Source organism: Salmo salar, chromosome ssa03 (genome assembly GCF_905237065.1).
Source record: "Salmo salar chromosome ssa03, Ssal_v3.1, whole genome shotgun sequence".
Taxonomy (NCBI): Eukaryota; Metazoa; Chordata; class Actinopteri; order Salmoniformes; family Salmonidae; genus Salmo; species Salmo salar.
This window is the reverse complement of record NC_059444.1, coordinates 44140441-44160159: the sequence shown is the minus strand read 5'-3', so window position 1 is coordinate 44160159 and position 19719 is coordinate 44140441. Positions and strand designations below refer to the sequence as shown.

Here is a 19719-nt window from a genome sequence, read left to right as displayed (position 1 = left end):
ACACTTCTGTGAAATCAAACTGTCCACTTAGGAAGCAACACTGATTGACAATACATTTCACATGCTGTTGTGCAAATGGAATAGACAACAGGTGGAAATTATAGGCAATTAGCAAGACACCCCCAATAAAGGAGTGGTTCTGCAGGTGGTGACCACAGACCACTTCTCAGTTCCTATGCTTCCTGGCTGATGTTTTGGTCACTTTTGAATGCTGGCGGTGCTTTCACTCTAGTGGTAGCATGAGACGGAGTCTACAACCCACACAAGTGGCTCAGGTAGTGCAGCTCATCCAGGATGGCACATCAATGCGAGCTGTGGCAAGAAGGTTTGCTGTGTCTGTCAGCGTAGTGTCCAGAGCATGGAGGTGCTACCAGGAGACAGGCCAGTACATCAGGAGACGTGGAGGAGGCCGTAGGAGGGCAACAACCCAGCAGCAGGACCGCTACCTCCGCCTTTGTGCAAGGAAGAGCAGGAGGAGCGCTGCCAGAGCCCTGCAAAATGACCTCCAGCAGGCCACAAATGTGCATGTGTCTGCTCAAACAGTCAGAAACAGACTCCGTGAGGGTGGTATGAGGGCCCGACATCCACAGGTGGGGGTTGTGCTTACAGCCCAACACCGTGCAGGACGTTTGGCATTTGCCAGAGAACACCAACATTGGCAAATTCGCCACTGGCGCCCTGTGCTCTTCACAGATGAAAGCAGGTTCACACTGAGCACGTGACAGACGTGACAGACGTGACAGAGTCTGGAGACGCCGTGGAGAACGTTCTGCTGCCTGCAACATCCTCCAGCATGACCGGTTTGGCGGTGGGTCAGTCATGGTGTGGGGTGGCATTTCTTTGGGGGGCCGCACAGCCCTCCATGTGCTCGCCAGAGGTAGCCTGACTGCCATTAGGTACCGAGATGAGATCCTCAGACCCCTTGTGAGACCATTTGCTGGTGCGGTTGGCCCTGGGTTCCTCCTAATGCAAGAGGAAGGCATTGATGCTATGGACTGGCCCGCCCGTTCCCCAGACCTGAATCCAATTGAGCACATCTGGGACATCATGTCTCGCTCCATCCACCAAACGCCACATTGCACCACAGACTGTCCAGGAGTTGGCGGATTCTTTAGTCCAGGTCTGGGAGGAGATCCCTCAGGAGACCATCCGCCACCTCATCAGGAGCATGCCCAGGCGTTGTAGGGAGGTCATACAGGCACGTGGAGGCCACACACACTACTGAGCCTCATTTTGACTTGTTTTAAGGACATTACATCAAAGTTGGATCAGCCTGTAGTGTGGTTTTCCACTTTAATTTTGAGTGTGACTCCAAATCCAGACCTCCATGGGTTGATAAATTGGATTTCCATTGATTATTTTTGTGTGATTTTGTTGTCAGCACATTCAACTATGTAAAGAAAAAAGTATTTAATAAGATTATTTATTTCATTCAGATCTAGGATGTGTTGTTTAAGCGTTCCCTTTATTTTTTTGAGCAGTATATTTGGCATGGTTCCCCAGATCCTCAAAAAGCTATACAGCTGCAAATGCGATTGAAAATCTAATCAAACACTTCATGAGAACCCATAAGCTCATGTTGCACAACATTTCTATAGGCTATGCAATTGCGCGGAAAAACAGATTAAGGGTTAAATATAATGTTAATGATTTGATGTATTTCAAGTTGTTATGCAAATCAAAAGGTTGTAAGAGAAGAACTTTTTAGAATAACTTGCATTTCATTTAATGTTTCTAAGACAATCCAGGAATAAGTTATTGTGGATAAGGGAATGAAATGCATTTTATATTATTTGGCGAATGTCTGTTGAATATAAAACCAACTTTACCTCTGTTATATTTCTATGTTCAAAACAAAACATAGCAGAAATCGCGAAAGACGCAAATGTACGCGGATACTGTCCATCGTGCTGAAGTTGATTTATCTTGTGCGTTTAGAGACCGCCCTCCCTCGCCTAACAAGAGAGCATCCTGCAAAAACCATATGCCTACATCGATATTGAACTGCATGTTTTCAAACACCCCTATATGAAATAACTAGGCCATGATATTATTAGTGGATACTTCATCACTGTATAGAAACAGGCTTGGTTAAAGGCATACAATTGTATGATGGTGTGTGTAAACTGCTTTTAACCTCTGGAAAAGAGGTAACTGCCTTCTAAAATAACATGTCAGCGATGAATTTGTAAATTATCCATGAAGCCTACAGTGTAACTATCCCATTTGCTTAAAAGTGGCATTTGTGAACCTCGTTCACCCGCTGCTGCTGTGTGATTTTGCTTTGTAGCTAAGGGAAAAGATGTGCGTGAGGAAGGTACTTCCGACTTCTGTGCCATACAGACTCTCAAATGAGCAGGTAATGATTTCCTGTGAGAACCTCGTGTCACCAGAGCCAATGTCAAGCAAGAGCCACCAAAGAGGCTTGTTTACAGGAAGAAATATACTGCATACGAGGAGAGAAACACATCACAATGTCAAGCGTAATAGGTAAACCAAAAAATTAGGCTTTCCCAATAACTAGCAATACGCGCAAAAGCGCGAGTAGGTTATATTCATAATTCTCAGATAAAATATAATTAGCCTACTTAGGCATAGACTATGCGTAAATATCATCACATTGTAATAACGTATCTAGACTACAATTTTGTTTAGCATAGAAAAGATTACTCCAAAAATAAAATGTTTACCTCACCGTTGCTCCAGTAGCTCTAGCTCTGTGGTCATGAATTGATAGCCTCCATTTCTGTTACCTCCACAGTACATATTATATATTTCGCCTGTTGATGTCACCCTTAGCCTACTCCTCCAGCATTCGGAGTCCCCCAGCACACACACACACACACGCAGATGGATAACTTCGCCGTTCCTCCTGGGTTTCCTTTATGATCCTGGGATCTCCCACTTTCCTCATCAGACTTCATCTAGCAACACATGCGAACAGACCGCTCCTCTGCTCTCCTTTCTACCAGCGACACAGCAGCCTGCTACCACCCCGCACCACGACACCTCAACCAGGACTCTTCACCTTCATCCTTCGCAGACTGGCTACGCACGACGAAGTCATCGAGTGATTTTCCAAACGGATTCCCACCGGAAAGCTTGACAAGTGCAATTACCAAGACAAGGATTTCTGGGCTATATCGACTATAGCCGCCGAGTTCAAAAGTTTGTTCACCGCTGTTGATCCGTCCGTCTCATCCGTGCCATAATGTCCGAGGTACTGCCTTACAGCGAGGGGAAAATGAGCGGCTATGGGGACACCGAGGCCAGTCAGATATCCTTTAGCTGCGGGCTACAGGACACCAATTCGTTCTTCGGGGCGTCGCAAGCGAAAAGACCCCCAAAGCTGGGACAGATCGGCAGAGCCAAGAGAGGTAAGAGCTGGTTATTGGAATGGATTGTTGAATAGAGGTTTTGTTTTGGTCATCAAAAACAAAGGCTTGGCCATGCTTGTGTGAACGTTAACTCTAACCTAGGCTACAGTTACCTAGCCTACTTGTTATTAAACAAAAAGATAAAACACAGATATGCATCTGACCTCTAAATTATGAGGCAAACATTTGTTGATATAACAAAGGTCAGCAGCTGACCACAATGAGCCCAGTTGAAAGTGATGCATGAGAAAAATAGACTACTGATGTGCTATCAAAATGTATTTCAGTAGCTATAGGCTACTATATTTATTCATTAGATATGTTCTGTCTTTTTTAAATAACAAATTTGTCCTCATTGCATGCGTGGCTATGTGCCATTATGGACAAGGCATTGTTTGCAGTATTTCAGGACCAAGGTCAGGGGTTTGACACAACAACATACTGTATTCCTTTGTCTTGCACCAGTCCCCATCCTATTCACTCAAAGCCTTTGCAATTACTTGATTTGTTGTCTGTAAAACATCTTTATGAAACAGTTATATGATGTCAGTAATAAACAAAATAATTTCTTCTTCCCTCCGCAGTGGTCATCGAAGATGACCGAATAGACGATGTCCTAAAGGGGATGGCAGACAAGTCGTCACCTGGTGTTTAAAGATGAACGACGCCTTGCAGACTTTTTATTTTGATCAACGATTTAAAGCACTTGTCGGTTGTGCATGTTCGAGGATTGTAGGAGAAACGATGGCACGAAGCGAAGACAAGGGGAAGGAAATGAATGGAAAGAAATATGTGAAGATTGGATGAGAAAGCAGAGGAAGAGCAAGACTCCAGAAAAGACAGAGATTTATCATGGGGTTGCTGGCAATTCTCCAAACGAAAACCCATTTTAACTTGTGCTGCGCAGCGTGATGTTGAGATGGCGGACCCTGGCTCTGATGGATGAACTTGCCATTACTTCACAACCATCTTCCAAAAGCGCCGTAAGCAACACAAAACTACAAGTGGTGTCTGAATCTCATTTCAAGCTCTATTTCTATAGTTGTATACAATAGCCTTCCTAAGCTCGAAGACCGTATTCCCCTTACACGCTTTGCATTGTTGATAACAATCGGCGACATCGCATTCAAGGGAGCTGTCCTTTTCAGCACTGGTCGAACGTAGAGAATGCATTCCGATTGCTGCTAAAGCTTTTTAATACTGACCAAACAAACACTGTCCAGTAACTAGTAGAGACCCATTGTATGTAAAAAAAAAAAAAAGATAATAATATATATATATAAATATACACACACACACACACACACACCAAGGATGGTGCAATGTTAATATTTCCTTTCGTAGGCCTATATTCATTTTGGCTCCATCTGTAAAGAATAAGCTAGTAATGCATAGTCCCCAGGTTGAATTGAATTAAAATGATACATGGTGTTACATTACCCCCCATGGTTAACGATGCAGGTCGGCACCTTCATGAAGCCTACCGACACCTATTCATAGCTGTTTCACTTTTTACACACTCGAAATATCGAAGGAGGCGAGATCGGCAAATTATGTTTGGAAAAATAGTCATGAAATTGATGGGGAAATGTTTTATTTATTTCGATTTTGCAATTATTCGTGTTTTTTTGTCTACTATAATTAAAAAGTCATACTATTTTCTCCATCTATTTGCATGAACTTTCGCTCTGGTGCCAACACAGGTGCCACCACTCTTACCCTGGCACGCTTCTTTTTAACAAAATTCATATTTGTATTTTTATATCTAAACAATTGTTATTGAGAAATTATGTGCTAGTCTACCATCTTACAATTCATCAACACAAATGTGTGTACTATAGAGAGGATATGCAGATTGAGACCATATAAGTCTAACGGAGAATCTAAGATTTGGGTTTTGACTTTTCTCATTCTATATCATTTTTTAAAGACTAACTGAATGTGTTTGGGGTTTTGCACACATCAATGTTAAACTATTATTGAGAAATTGTATCCTGTGACTTGAGCTTCGTTGATGAATTTGTTAGAAAATAGCCATTTTTTTTGGTATATTGCACTGTTTACGAGGATCCTCAAATAACACGTTGAATTTGGACAGATTTTGGACATTAAAGTTGTTTTTTTATTTCATTTATCTTGTACCATTCTTCTAAGGAAACTCAATATGGTTTGTTGTGCATGAAACCTTAATATTTCCATTAATGAAACATTGTTTTACGAAGCAAAAAAAGCAACAGTGTCATGACATTCTAAGAATGAGTCATTGTATATTACGATGCCATTTTCACTGTATTTGGTGAACAAATAAATGGTGAAAGAACATGTCCAATGTGGTCCTATGGTATTCATTTCCCAAGATCTCTCCATCATCACAGAGTACAAACATTAACACATGGCAGTTAATACATAATGACAGCTGGTTTGGCTTTGGATTACAACCACATTGTTGGACATAAAGTGGATTACAGTAGATCTCCAAGCTATAGCTCATAGTCTTTGATGACACAACTATAGGTTACTGTATACCTGATGACCAGATGGTTCTGGTCAAATGTAGTGCACCGCAACATGGTGGGCAACACAGTGCAAGTGGAGATTTTCCTACAATAGTACGCTGGGGATTCTGTTGGAACAAGGGCCCTCTGGAATATAACACCAATCTATCAGCTATCAAAGTCCCTATCATAACCTGAGATACAAGGTGTATGAATGTGAACATGGTTCTAGGCCCCAGGCCATTCATACTAACATGGTGCCCCACACATAGTGGCCCAGAGGGAATACTTGAATAATCCTTTAAGTCTAACATCATCTAACACTGTCGGACAGGTAAAAGCAAGGATTCCACAACATAGCTGACACCTAGCCATTCATATCAGATCTGCCTAACAGTATCCTAATGGAGGGGCCAAGTAAGGCGTAATCCCAAATTGTTGTTTACCATAGGGGTATACTACAAAGCAGGATCAATGAGTTATCCAGCTAACTTGACCAAATATTCTAAGGTATCTTTTCATTTTTTAGAAACATAGGCTTGAAATGGGCATGGTCTAATTGACTGAAAAACCAAAACCATATATCTAAGTTTAGGTTTGTTAATTAAGCAGAACATCAATAGTTGTTTCTGGTTGTTTATCAAAGTTAGCTGGCTAACTCATTGATCCTGCTATGTAGTATACACCCCAGGTGCATTTAGTTAGTCAGCTAACTTTGATAAAAGAACAGAAATAACTGTGTATTTTCTGGTTCATTAAAGAAAGCTAAACTTTGATATGTGTTTGAATTTGAATCTGCTTGTAGTATACCCCAGTGTAGTATCACTCTGTAATGCTGCAGACAATAACAAAACAAGCCTCTCCACTCTCAGTACTCACGCACTACTAGTTATTGACTTTTCTGTTGCAGTCTCCACTGGACTGAATGAACACACATTACCATCAACCTCTGTTGTGTTGTGGGCAATGTGTGTGTGTTCATAGCCAGATACATTTTCAACTTTGATGTTCAGTACTAAGTTGGATGGGCATGACCACCAATCACCGCTGACCACTTTGTGAGTGTGTGAGTGTGTGTGTGTTTGAACTCTGTCACATTGTTTCTATAGATTTTGTACCACTGAAACTATTGGCATGCATGGGAAAACGTAACGTTATGACTATAACTACTGTTCTCTGAAGGATGGGAAACAAGGTACAACACAACTATGGAGAATCACACACAACTTTGACTGAAGAACTAAAATCACACCTGACAAAAGCCAATGAAATCCACGCCTCACTGGAAGCCCCTTCTTACACAGGTGATAAGCCTCAGGCTCGGATTCATTCCTTCAACCCAGTACCGCTCTTCACCGTGCCCAGATCCGATCGGCGTGGGGCCAAATAGGTGTTGAACCTTGTTTCCCTCCTTCAAGGAACAGTAGTTATAGTCATAACGTTACGTTCCCTTTCAGTCAGTACTCTCGGTATAACACAACTATGGGGAAATCACGCCCCAAGTCGACCCCAATGGATATCAAATGAAACGGCCCATGGTAGACCACACAGTCCTCCACCTCACAAGATGCGGTTGTCTGGTTATTGGGCACACTGCACGCTGCTTAGTAACCCTCTCCTGTACCAGCTGTAATCACACTGTGGGCTACATTGGGAGCAGTGACAACCAAGCAATAAAACCTCACAAAAGTGTGTGGTGATGCCCAACTTGCCACAGCACAAATATACCCTACAGTCAACCCCTTTTATATAACGGCCAAAACGCTGCCAGACCCCTGGTGGAGTGGGCGCATACACCACTAGGTAACCCTTGCCACTTGCTGCTACAGAGCATTGGGAAAGTATTCAGACTCCTTGACTTTCTACACATTGTTACGTTACACCCTTATTCTGAAATCGATTGAATAAAAAAAATCCTCAATCTACACACAATACCCAATAATGACAAAGCAAAAACTGGTTTTTAGAAATGTTTTCAAATGTATTAAAATAAAAAACTGAAATATCACATTTACGTAAATATTCAGACCCTTTGCTCAGTACTTTGGCAGTGATTACAGCCTCGTGTCTTCTTGGGTATGACGCTACAAGTTGGCACACATGTATTTGGGGAGTTTCTCCCATTCTTCTCTGCAGATCCTCACAAGCTCTGTCAGGTTGGATGGGGAGTCTCGCTGCACAGCTATTTTCAGGTCTCTCCAGAGATGTTCGATCAGGTTCAAGTCTGGGCACTGGCTGGGCCACTCAAGGACATTCAGAGACTTGTCCCGAAGTCACTACTACGTTGTCTTGGCTGTGTGCTTAGGGTCATTGTCCTGTTGGAAGGTGAACCTTCTCCCCAGTCTGAGGTCGTGAGTGCTGTGGAGCACTCAAGGATCTCTGTGTACTTTGCTCTGTTCCTCTTTCCCTTAATCCTGACTAGTCTCCCAGTCCCAGTCACTGAAAAACATCCCCACAGCATGATGCTGCCACCACCATGCTTCACCGTAGGGATGGTGCCAGGTTTCTTCCAGACTTAACTATTGGCATTCAGGCCAAAGAGTTAAATTTTTGTTTCATCAGGTCAGATCATCTTGTTTCTCAATGGTCTGAGAGTCCATTAGGTGCCTTTTGGCAAACTCCAAGTGAGCTGTCATTTGCCTTTTACTGAGGAATGGCTTCCATCTGGTCATTCTACCATAAAGACCTGATTGGTGGAGTGCTGCAGAGATGGGAGAACTTCCAGAAGGACAACCATCTCCACAGAGGAACTCTGGAGCTCTGTCAGAGTGACCATCGGGTTCATGGTCCCCTCCCTGACCAAGACCCTTCTCCCCCTATTGCTCAATTTGGCCGGGCGGCCAGCTCTAGGAAGAGTCTTGGTGGTTCCGAACTTCTTACATTTAAGAATGATGGAGGCCACTGTTTTCTTGGAGTCCTTCAATGCTGCAGAAATGTTTTGGCTCCCTTCCCCAGATCTATTATTTTACACAATCCTGTCTCGGAGCTCTACGGACAATTTCTTCGACCTCTTGGCTTGGTTTTTGCTCTAACATGCACTGTCAACTGTGGGACCTTATATAGACAGGTGTGTGCCTTTCCAAATCATGTCCAATCAATTGAATTTACCACAGGTGGACTCCGATCAAGTTGTAGAAAAATCTCAAGGATAATCAATGGAAACAGGATGCACCTGAGCACAGTTTTGAGTTTCACAGCAAAGGGCATGAATACTTTTTTTTTGCAAACATTTCTAAAAACCTGTTTTTGCTTTGTCATAATTTGGTATTGTGTGTAGATTGATTAAATAAATGTTTGTCCTCATCAATGTTAGAATAAGGCTGTAACCTCCACAAATCCAGTGGGAGAGATGATGCTTAGAGAGTGCCCTGTCATGAGCTGGAATAGCAAAACAGACAAAAAGCTGATCACATAACCGGATATCCCGGGTTCACTCAAGGTACACGCGTAAAGCTCGTACTGGACACAGGGCATGTAACCTCCGTTGCTTCTCAGAAGCAAATGGAGGAGGCGAAAAGGGAAGTAGCTAAAAGCTAGAGACCTGTAGGGCATAGTCATGACCTTTGGGGTAATGGCCGCATTAGGGAACAAAGTCACCATAGAGTCGCCAGGGACGAAATTATCTTCAGATCCACAGACTTCAGTGGTTCTAAAGTGGACGTCACTCAGAGCATCCAAAACCAAAGCTAAATCCCAAGTGGGCGCAATAGGTTTAGAAACCTATAGTCGTTCTCAAAGTGGGGAATGAACGAATCCGGTCGAAAATCTCCTGTAGGGACATTAAAATATTCATTTTCAGAGTGCTCTGGGGGACAATTCCTTTATTTTGGTACCAAAGCTCTGACGCTTGCCACTTATACACATGCAGACTTCCTGTGGAGGTCACCGTTACGGACGAATAGTTCAGAGGTAAACCTCTAGCCGAGATAAGTTAACGGTTCCAGCTCTGTAAGAGCTGTATCTACTACACTTTAATTCAGGACAAAGCGGATTACTCAGAGTTCCAATACGGCACTTGTTGGCTTGCCAAGGATTAGAGGTTTAAGGTGACTTCCTTGATCACGCAAGTTGCCTGTCTACATAAGAAACTTGGTAAAACGCAGAGTGGCCTCCCGAGTGGCGCAGTGGTCTAAGGCTGTGCCAGTAGAGATCCTGGTTCGAGTCCAGGCTATGTTGCAGCCCGCCGCAACTGGGAGACCCTTGGAGCGGCGCACAATTGGTCCGGGTTAGGGGAGGGTGTGGCTGGCAGGGATGTTCTTGTCCCATCGCGCACTAGCGACTCCTGTGGCGGGCTGGGCATAGTGCACGCTGACACCGTCGCCAGGTGTACGGTGTTTCCTCCAACACCTTGGTGCGGCTGGCTTCCGGGTTAAGCGGGCATTGTGTCAAGCAGCAGTGAGGTTGGCTGGGTTCTGTTTCGGAGGATGCACGGCTCTCGACGGTCACCTCTCCCGAGTCTGTACGGGAGTTGCAGCAATGGGACAAGACTGTAATTACCAATTGGATACCATGAAAAAGGGGTAAATAAAAAAATAACAATTAAAAGGCTTGACGACATTCGCGCTTGTTGGATGCATCACTGCCTTGTCGTTTGTCTTTATCTGACTGGTCGGTGTTGCCCGGAGCTCCCCCATCTGATAGTGGAGTATAGCAGTCTACACTCCCAATGAGAGGACTGTAGAGGATACAAACAACGAATAGTTTCGCCATCCTGGAGCCTGATCTTCCTGCACCTTCGTTGCTGGAGTTGCCTGTGTCTGTGGCCTCAGTGCCTACTACTACGATTTCGAAGTCGACGTTGACAACCTCCCATCACTGCTGTGGATCGAGTGGGGCTTCTCTATCTGTCGGAAGCCTGCACCAGGCACCGGGAGCAACGGCTCTAGTTATTCTGCCCCTCGCCCGTCCATAAAGTGTCACACCATGATCTGTTTCACCTGTCTTTGTGCTTGTCTCCACCCCCCTCCAGGTGTCACCCATCTTCCTCATTACCCCCTGTGTATTTATACCTGTGTTCTCTATTTCTGTTGCCAGTTCGTTTTGTTTCATCAAGCCTACCAGCGTTTATTCCTGTGCTCCTTTCTGTCTCTAGTTCCTGTTTCTAGTTTTCCTGGTTTTTGACCATTCTGTCTGCCCTGACCCTGAGCCTGCCTGTCGTTCTGTACCTTGTCACACCACCCTGGATTACTGACCTCTGCCTGCCCTTGACCTGTCGTTTGCCTGCCCCCCTGTTTTTGTAATAAACTTTTGTTACTTCGAAACTGTCTGCTTCTGGGTCTTCTCCTGAACCTTGACATAAAGGGTTCTCAGAATCCTGTGAAGCGTGGGAGTGGGCGGATTTCCTCGTCCTTCTCACCAGCTGTGATTTTGGGCAGCTCCATGGTAAGAAATGTGACCATTTCTGGTGCAAAAACAATGTCCTATCCCTTCAGCTTGAGTAAATGACATTACAAAGCTGCTCCCAAATGTACTATGTTACGAAGGGCAGCTCTGAACAGTTGAAACTGGATTTTAAAGAGCTGATTGACTGTCTGCTAGACACTGACAAAAGACTCCTCATATCTGGCCCTGTGCCCTCTCTGAATTGTGGCATTGAACACTTTAGCAGGATTCCCTCTCTTCACAACTGGCTCATGATTATTTCAGCTCAATGGGTATAACTTTTGTTGACAATTTTGATACCTTTTGGAAACAAAACACATTTTATAAGGACGGGATCCACCCAAATAATCTGGGTTCCTGGATCCTTTCATCACATTATAAGGCTGCATTGAGACAATGACTTATCAATGACCCAAGCCCAGCTCAGCTAATCCCTACCATTGTAATGCAGAGTTGCCATATTGCTTCAGCAAATGAACATTACACCAGGGGCATTAGTAGACACAATGTAAGTAACCAAAAGTATGTCTCTCTAACTGCCCTGAATGCCTCTGCTGATCCTACAGCTATTGTATGCAGTGATCATGTGCCTATGAACCAGATTTATACTGTAGCACTGAGGTGGTGTGCCCTAGGAGGAAGTCCACTGTGTGTAACTCACCCTGCACTAACATAAATAACATGAGCATAACTACTTCAGCTAAGCTTCCCAATAAAGCAACGAAAACAAGTAAGCATCCCAGAAGAAAAGTGCTCAAAATAGCCCACGTAGCTTAAGTATGTAGCTTAAGAATCATGGTTCATGAAATCAATAATTTGCTAGTAACAGATGACATTCATATTTTGACAATCTCTGAAACTCACTTGGATAATACCTTTGATGATACAGTGGTAGCAATTCAAGGTTATAACATTTACAGAAAAGATAGAAATACCAATGGTGGAGGTGTTGCTGTTTATATTCAGAACCACATTCCTGTAAAGAGTAGAGATGATCTCATGTTAAATACTGTTGAAGTAATATGGCTACAGGTTCATCTGCCTCACCTAAAGCCCATTCTGGTGGGAAGCTGCTATACTCCACCAAGTGCTAACAGTCAGTATCTGGATAACATATGTTAAATGCTTGATAATGTATGTTGTATCAACAGAGAGGTATATTTTCTGGGTATATATTTCCCTGTGGATTGATGAGGAATTGAAAAATGGTATGGTTGAGAGGGATGAGGGAAAAGGAATAGCAAGTAAGTCTGGCTGCACAACTGATTGGCAAACGTATTGCAAATTGAGAAATCAAGTGACTAAAAAGAATAAAAGGAAGAAGAAACTACACTATGAAACAAAGATAAATAATAAAGAAGGATAGAAAAAAAAAATCATTGGAGCACCTTAAATTACATTTTGGTAAAAATAGCAAACTAAGCTCCATCATTCATTGAATGATGGCTCATTCATCATATTGTCATAGCTAAAGTTAACCAGATGGGTTACATTAGGCTATAACTAGCAATGCAAAATGGCATTCTGAGATAACATTACTATATACAGATCATAAACGTAATGTTAGCTAGTGAGCCAGCCATCTAACGTCAGCTAGCTAGCTAACAGTAATATTTAACTTGGGGTCTTTTGTTTAGACAATGAACCATAATCCCAATCCATAGAGTACTAGCAATACAAACCGATTATCATAGCTAGCTAAAGTTAACCAAATAGGTTCAATGTTAGCTAGTTAACTAGCTAACATTAGGCTTTAACAAGCAATGCGAAATGGCATTCTGAGATAGCATTACTACACACAGATCATACACGTAATGTTAGCTAGTGAGCCAGCCATCTAACATCAGCTAGCTAACGTTAGCTTTAACTTGTAATGAAAATAACTTTCTGACAAAATTAAAAACATATAATATCTGAAACTGTAGCTGGACTCTTACCCGTATACATGGATGAATGCTTCACGGCAGACGGCAACTCATTGCATTAAATAAGACGTCCTGTGTCGTTCCCGTTTCGTTTGTACAGATTGCTTGGCCCGTTGTGTCAAGTCACTCTGGGTCACACTGACCATGTGCAATGCCATAAGAATCATCTTAAGCTTTAGCCCCCACCCAAACTCTGACCATTTTACTCACCCTAGCAGAGCTGGTTAGGCTGTTTTCATGTTATCCAGAGCGTTGGTGACTGTAACTGTCCTCCTGGCAACAATTGAATTACGCTTTTTTTGCCAACGTTTACTGACACCAGGCCATATTCAACCGGTGTTTAGCGTTCGTAAATTAATCAGTTATTCTGCGCTCTGGCACACAGATGAGAGTGCTCTGAAACAATTCTTTCAGTGACATCCTATTGAAATGGATACTTGCATAGGGGAGTCTTTGGCTAAGTTTTACTATGCGATACATTTAAAAAAGTCACGTAAAACAGGATTACCTACACATACTGACCAGCTCAAATAGACAGAAGCGTGCTATATGGCAGACCAATCCAAACTCATCTCTTGGCATGCCCAGCCCACTCATTATCTCAGCCAATCATGGATAGCGGGAAGGTTGCTAACTTTTTCTGTGGCTTAACCAACTAGGCTGGTAATTATTTTTTTTATTTGTATTTACAGATGGCATACACATTTGTTATTAAGGCACATGAAAGTTCACATTTCTGCCCAAAAACCCATTTTGATTAAAAAGAAAAAGGTAACGTTCAAACAGTTCTCCTGTTTAGAAGTGACCTACGACATACACCTAGTTTCCTGAAACGGGTCACAAATTATGAAAGACAAGCATTGTAATTTTTAATTCTGTAAAGTAAGAGTTTAAGAGTGACAAGCCAACTTGGATGTATAATTACAGAGGATAATAATGATATTGCCACTCCTATTTGCCATATTTTCAATTTAAGCCTATTAGAAAGTGTGTTCCCCCAAGCTTGGAGGGAAGCAAAAGTCATTCTGCTACCTAAGAATAGTAAAGCCCCTTTTACTGGCTCAAATAGCTGACCAATCAGCCTGTTACCAAGCCTTAGTAAACTTTGAGAAAATTGTGTTTGACCAGATACAATGTTATTTTCCAAATTGACAAACTTTCAGTATGGTTATAGGGAAGGACATTCAATTAAGCACAACACTTACACAAATGACTGATGATTGGCTGAGAGAAATTGATGATAAAATAATTGTGGGGGCTGTTTTGTTAGACTTCAGTGCGGCTTTTTACGTTATCATAGTCTGCTGCTGAAACACTTGTGTAATGGCTTTACACCCCCTGCTATATTGTGGATAAAGAGTTACCTGTCTAACATAACACAGGGTGTTCTTTAATGGAAGCCTCTACAACATAATCCAGGTAGAATCAGGAATTCCACAGGGCAGCTGTCCAGGCCCCTTACTTTTTTCAATCTTTACTAACGTCATGACACTGGCTTTGGGTAAAGAATTTATGCGGATGACTCAACACTATACACGTCAGCTACTACAGCGACTGAAATGACTGCAACACTTAACAAAAGGGCTGCAGTTAATTTTAGAGTGGGTGGCAAGGAATAAGTTAGTCCTAAATACTTCTAAAACTAAAAGCATTGTATTTGGGACAAATCATTCATTAATAAACCCTAAACCTCAACTAAATCTTGGAATAAATAATGTGGAAATTGAGCAAGTTGAGGTGACTAAACTGCTTGGAGTAACCCTGGATTGTAAACTGTCATGGTCAAAACATATTGATACAACAGTAGCTAAGATGGGGAGTTGTCTGTCCATAATAAAGCGTTGCTCTACCTTCTTAACAGCACAAGGCAAGTCCTACAGGCCCTAGTTTTGTCACACCTGGACTACTGTTCAGTTGTGTGGTCAGGTGCCACAAAAAGGGAACTTGCAATTGGCTCAGAACAGGGCAGCATGGCTGGCCCTTGGATGAACACAGAGAGAGCTACCATTCATAATATTAATGTCAATCTCTCCTGGTTCAAAGTGGAGGAGAGATTGACATCATCACTACTTGTATTGACATGTTGAATCCACCGAGCTGTCTGTTTGAACTATTGGCTCACAGCTCGGACACCCATGCAAGCCCCACAAGACATGCCACGAGGTCTCTTCACAGTCCCCAAGTCCAGAACAGACTATGGGAGGCGCACAGTACTACATAGAGCCATGACTACATGGAACTCTATTCCACATCAAGTAACTGATGCAAGCAGTAAAATTAGGTTTAAGAAACAGATAAAAATATATCTTATTGAACAGCGGGGACTGTGAAGCAACACAAATATAGGCACAAACACATGCATACACACACACACACGATATCATACACATGATACTCGTACACATGGATTTTGTATTGTAGATATGTGGTAGTGGTAGAGTAGGGGCCTGAGGTCACACAGTGTGTTGTGAAATCTGTGAATGTATTGTAATGTTTTAAAAATTGTATTAAAAAAACTGCCTTAATTTTGCTGGACCCCAGGAAAAACAAATACAAATGTCACTTTATTCCTAGTTATATGTACTGTACATACAGTGCCTACTCACACCACATTACTTTTTCTACATTTTGTTACAGCCTGAATTGAAAATGGATTAAATAGAGATCTTGTGTCACTGGCCTACACACAATACCCCATAATGTCTGTGGAATAATGTTTTTGAAATATTTACAAATTAATAAAAAAGTCAATAAGCACTCAACCCCATTGTTATTATCACGTTTTAGGGAAGACCCAGAAGCAGACAGTGTCGAAGTAACAAAAGTTTATTACTAGAACAGGGGGCAGGCAAAACGACAGGTCAAGGGCAGGCAGAGGTCGGTAATCCAGATCAGAATCCAAAAGGTACAGAATGGCAGGCAGGCTCAGGATCAGGGCAGGTAGAATGATCAACAGGAAACAGGAGACAAAGGGCTGTGAGACATGGGTTTGATTCTAGATACATGAAAAGTGGGATGTATACGGAGGGTACGGGGCAACAGAAGACGAACAGCAGAGGGGCTAATGACCTTGGAGATGGGGAAAGGGACGATAAACCGGGGGAAAGTTTGCGGGACTCCACCTGGAGGGGTAGATCCCAAGTGGACAGCCATACCTTCTGCCCGAGACGATACCAGGGAGCCGGGGTCCGGTGGTGGTCCGTTTGTCATCGATACCTGGAGGTGGTCTTGAGAAGGACCGACCGGGCTTTCTTCCAGGTATGACGACAGCAGCGGACAAACATCTGGGCCGAAGGTATGTCGACCTCTTCCTCTTGCTCAGGGAAGAGCGGGGGCTGATAACCCAGGGAACACTCAAAGGGTGAGAGACGCATGGCAGAGCAAGGAAGGGTGTTGCGGGCATAATCGACCCAGACTAGTTGCTGGCTCAAGATGGTGGGGTTGGCGGAGACCAGGCAGCGAAGAGTCATGTCCAGGTCTTGGCTGGCTCGCTCCGACTGAACTGGGGAGAGAACTGAGGACATGTTGAACTGGTTCATCTTCGTCTACCTCGACAACATCCTCGTTTTCTCCCACTCAGGCCAAGAACACGTGCTCCATGTCCGACAGGTCCTCCAGCGCCGCCTGGAGTACCAGCTTTTTGTGAAAGCGGAGAATTGCAAATCCCGGGAAGGTGAGAGCGGTGGTGGACTGGTCCCAGCCTACATCCAGAGTGCGCAGGCAATGTTTCCTAGGATTTGCCAACTTTTACATGGGGTTACAGCACCATGGCTTCCTCCCTGTCTGCACTCACCTCTCCCAAGGTTCCGTTCAAGTGGTCCCCAACTGCTGACCGGGCATTCCGGGACCTCAAGCATCGCTTCACCACAGCTCCCATATTGGTTCATCCTGACCCGTCCGGTCAGTTCATGGTGGAGGCCGACGCTTTGGATGTCGGAGTGGGGGCTGTCCTGTCCCAGCTTTCTGCCCTGGACCTCAAGTTACATCCCTGCGTCGCCTTCTCCCATCGCCTTAACGCCACGGAGAGGAACTACGATGTGGGGAATCGTGAGCTTCTCACGGTGAAGATGGCATTGGAGGAGTGGAGACACTGGCTGGAGGGGGCGGAACATCTGTTCATTGTGTGGACCAAACACAAGAACCTGGAATATCAATTCCAGGCAACTTAGGTGGGACCTGCTTTTCACCCAGTTCAACTTTTCCCTCTAATACTGACCGGGATCCGAGAATGTCAAGTCTGATGCGCTGTCATGCCGCTATAGCCCCACGGCTGCAACCCGGAACCCGAGACCATCCTTCCCACCTCATGCCTGGCGACGGCACTCAGCTGGGGAATAGGGAAGAATGTTCGTGAGGCGCAGCGTTCCCAGCCGAACCCCGGGGTGGGGCACAGATAACCGGATGTTTGTTCCTGATGCGGTCCGCTCCTCAGTCCTGGAGTGGGCCCACTCCTCCAGGCTTGCCTGCCACCCAGGCTCCCGTTGGACCCAGGCCTTTGTGTGACAACGTTTTTGGTGGCCTACCATGGTTCCTGACGTCTCCGCATTCATCGCCACATGCACGATCTGTGGGCAGAACAAGACTCCTCGGCAAGCTCCAGCTGATCTTCTTCAACCTCTTACTGTCCCTCACCGTCCCTGGTCTCACATATCCCTGGACTTTGTCATGGGTCTCCCCCAATCTGATGGCAACACCGCCATCCTGACAGTAGTGGACCGGTTTTCCAAAGCTGCCCACTTCATTCCTCTTCGTAAGCTACCCTCCGCCAAAGAGACGGCCCAGCTCAAAGTCAGGGCAGGCAGAATGGTCAAAACTGGGAAAACTAGAAACAGGAACAAGAGATTGACAGGAGCACAGGGAAAAACGCTGGTAGGCTTGATGAAACAAAACGAACTGCCAACAGAAATCGAGAACACAGGTATAAATACACTGGGGATAATGGGGAAGATGGGCTACACCTGGAGGGGGGTGGAGAAAAGCACAAAGACAGGTGAAACAGATCAGGGTGTGACACTATGCTTGAAAATATGGAGAGTGGTACTCAGTAATGTGTTGTATTGGATTTGCCACAAACATAACACTTTGTATTCAGGACAAAAAGTGAATTGCTTTGCCACATTCTTTGCAGTATTGCTTTAGTGCCTTGTTGCAAACAGGATGCATGTTTTGGAATATGTTTTATTCTGTAGTCTTCCTTTTTTCACTCTGTCAATTACAGTAATTTCTGGACTATTGAGCGCACCTGAATATAAGCCGCACCCACTGAATTAAAAAAATATATTATTTTGAACATAAATAAGCCGCACATGTCTAAGCCGTAGGTGCCTACTGGTACATTGAAACAAATGAACTTTACACAGGCTTTAACGAAACACGGCTTGTAACAAAAATAAATAGGCTTTAACGAAACACGGCTTGTAACAAAAAATAAAAAATTAGCAGTAAACAGTAGCCTACCAAGAAAGTCATTGCTCCAGACCAAGCTCCCGTGCAGCAGCTCTATTTCCTTTTCCAACAGCCAGATCAATCGCCTTCCAACTTGAAAGCTGCATCATATGCATTTCTCCGTGTCTTTGCCATGATGAGGGTGACAAAATGACTACCGTAATCAGAATGATGGGAAGTTTGAGCGCGCTCGATTTAATCTAAACAGTAAACAAAAAAGTTGTTTGACCTTAACCCGTTCGGCAATTTCATTGGTCTAATGAAAGCTTCATGCCGCCAAAAAACTGAGCACGTCACAGAATGTGTTTTTAAAAAAAAATTTTTTTTATTTGAAAGCAGGAAAAATCCATATATTATCCACGTCATTGTTTAAGCCGCGAGGTTCAAAGCCTGGGAAAAAAGTAGCGGCTTATAGTCCGGAAATTACGGTTGGTTAGTATTGTAGAGTAACTACAATGTTGTTGATCCATCCTCAGTTCTCTTGTCACAGCTATTAAACTCTAACTGTTTTAAAGTCACCATTGTGAAATCCCTGAGCGGTGTCCTTCCACTCCGGTAACTGAGTTAGGAAGGACTCCTGTATCTTTGTAGTGACTGGGTGTTTTGATACACCATCCAAAGTGTAATTAGTCACTTCCCCGTGCTCAAAGGGATATTCAATGTCTGCTTTTACATTTTTACCCATCTACCAATAGGTGCCTTTTGTGAGGCACTGAAAAACCTTCCTGGTCTTTGTGGTTGAACCTGTCTTTGAAATTCACTGCTCGACTAAAGGACCTTACAGATACTTGTATGTGTGGGGTACAGAGATGAAGTAGTCATTCAAAAATCATGTTAAAAACCTGTTAGGGCTAGGGGGCTGTATTGACACGGCCGGATAAAAAACGTACCCGATTTAATCTGGTTACTACTCCTGCCCAGTAACTAGAATATGCATATAGTTATTGGCTTTGGATAGAAAACACCCTAAAGTTTCTAAAACTGTTTGAATGGGGTCTGTGAGTATAACAGAACTCATATGGCAGGCAAAAACCTGAGAAGATTCCAAACAGGAAGCGCCCTCTCTGACAAGTTGTTGTTCATCTTGGCTCTTTT

General features: G+C 43.7%; 1 protein-coding gene across 1 annotated transcript; it reads left to right on the top strand.

The window, feature by feature from the left end:
* The first annotated feature begins 2678 nt into the window (after window positions 1-2678).
* Window positions 2679-5703, top strand: LOC106600583 (calcium/calmodulin-dependent protein kinase II inhibitor 2). The gene is made up of 2 exons (XM_014192062.2): window positions 2679-3377; window positions 3962-5703. The coding sequence occupies exons 1-2, from the start codon at window positions 3212-3214 to the stop codon at window positions 4030-4032; spliced, it is 237 nt and encodes a 78-aa protein (XP_014047537.1). The 5' UTR covers window positions 2679-3211; the 3' UTR covers window positions 4033-5703.
* Window positions 5704-19719: the final 14016 nt, after the last annotated feature.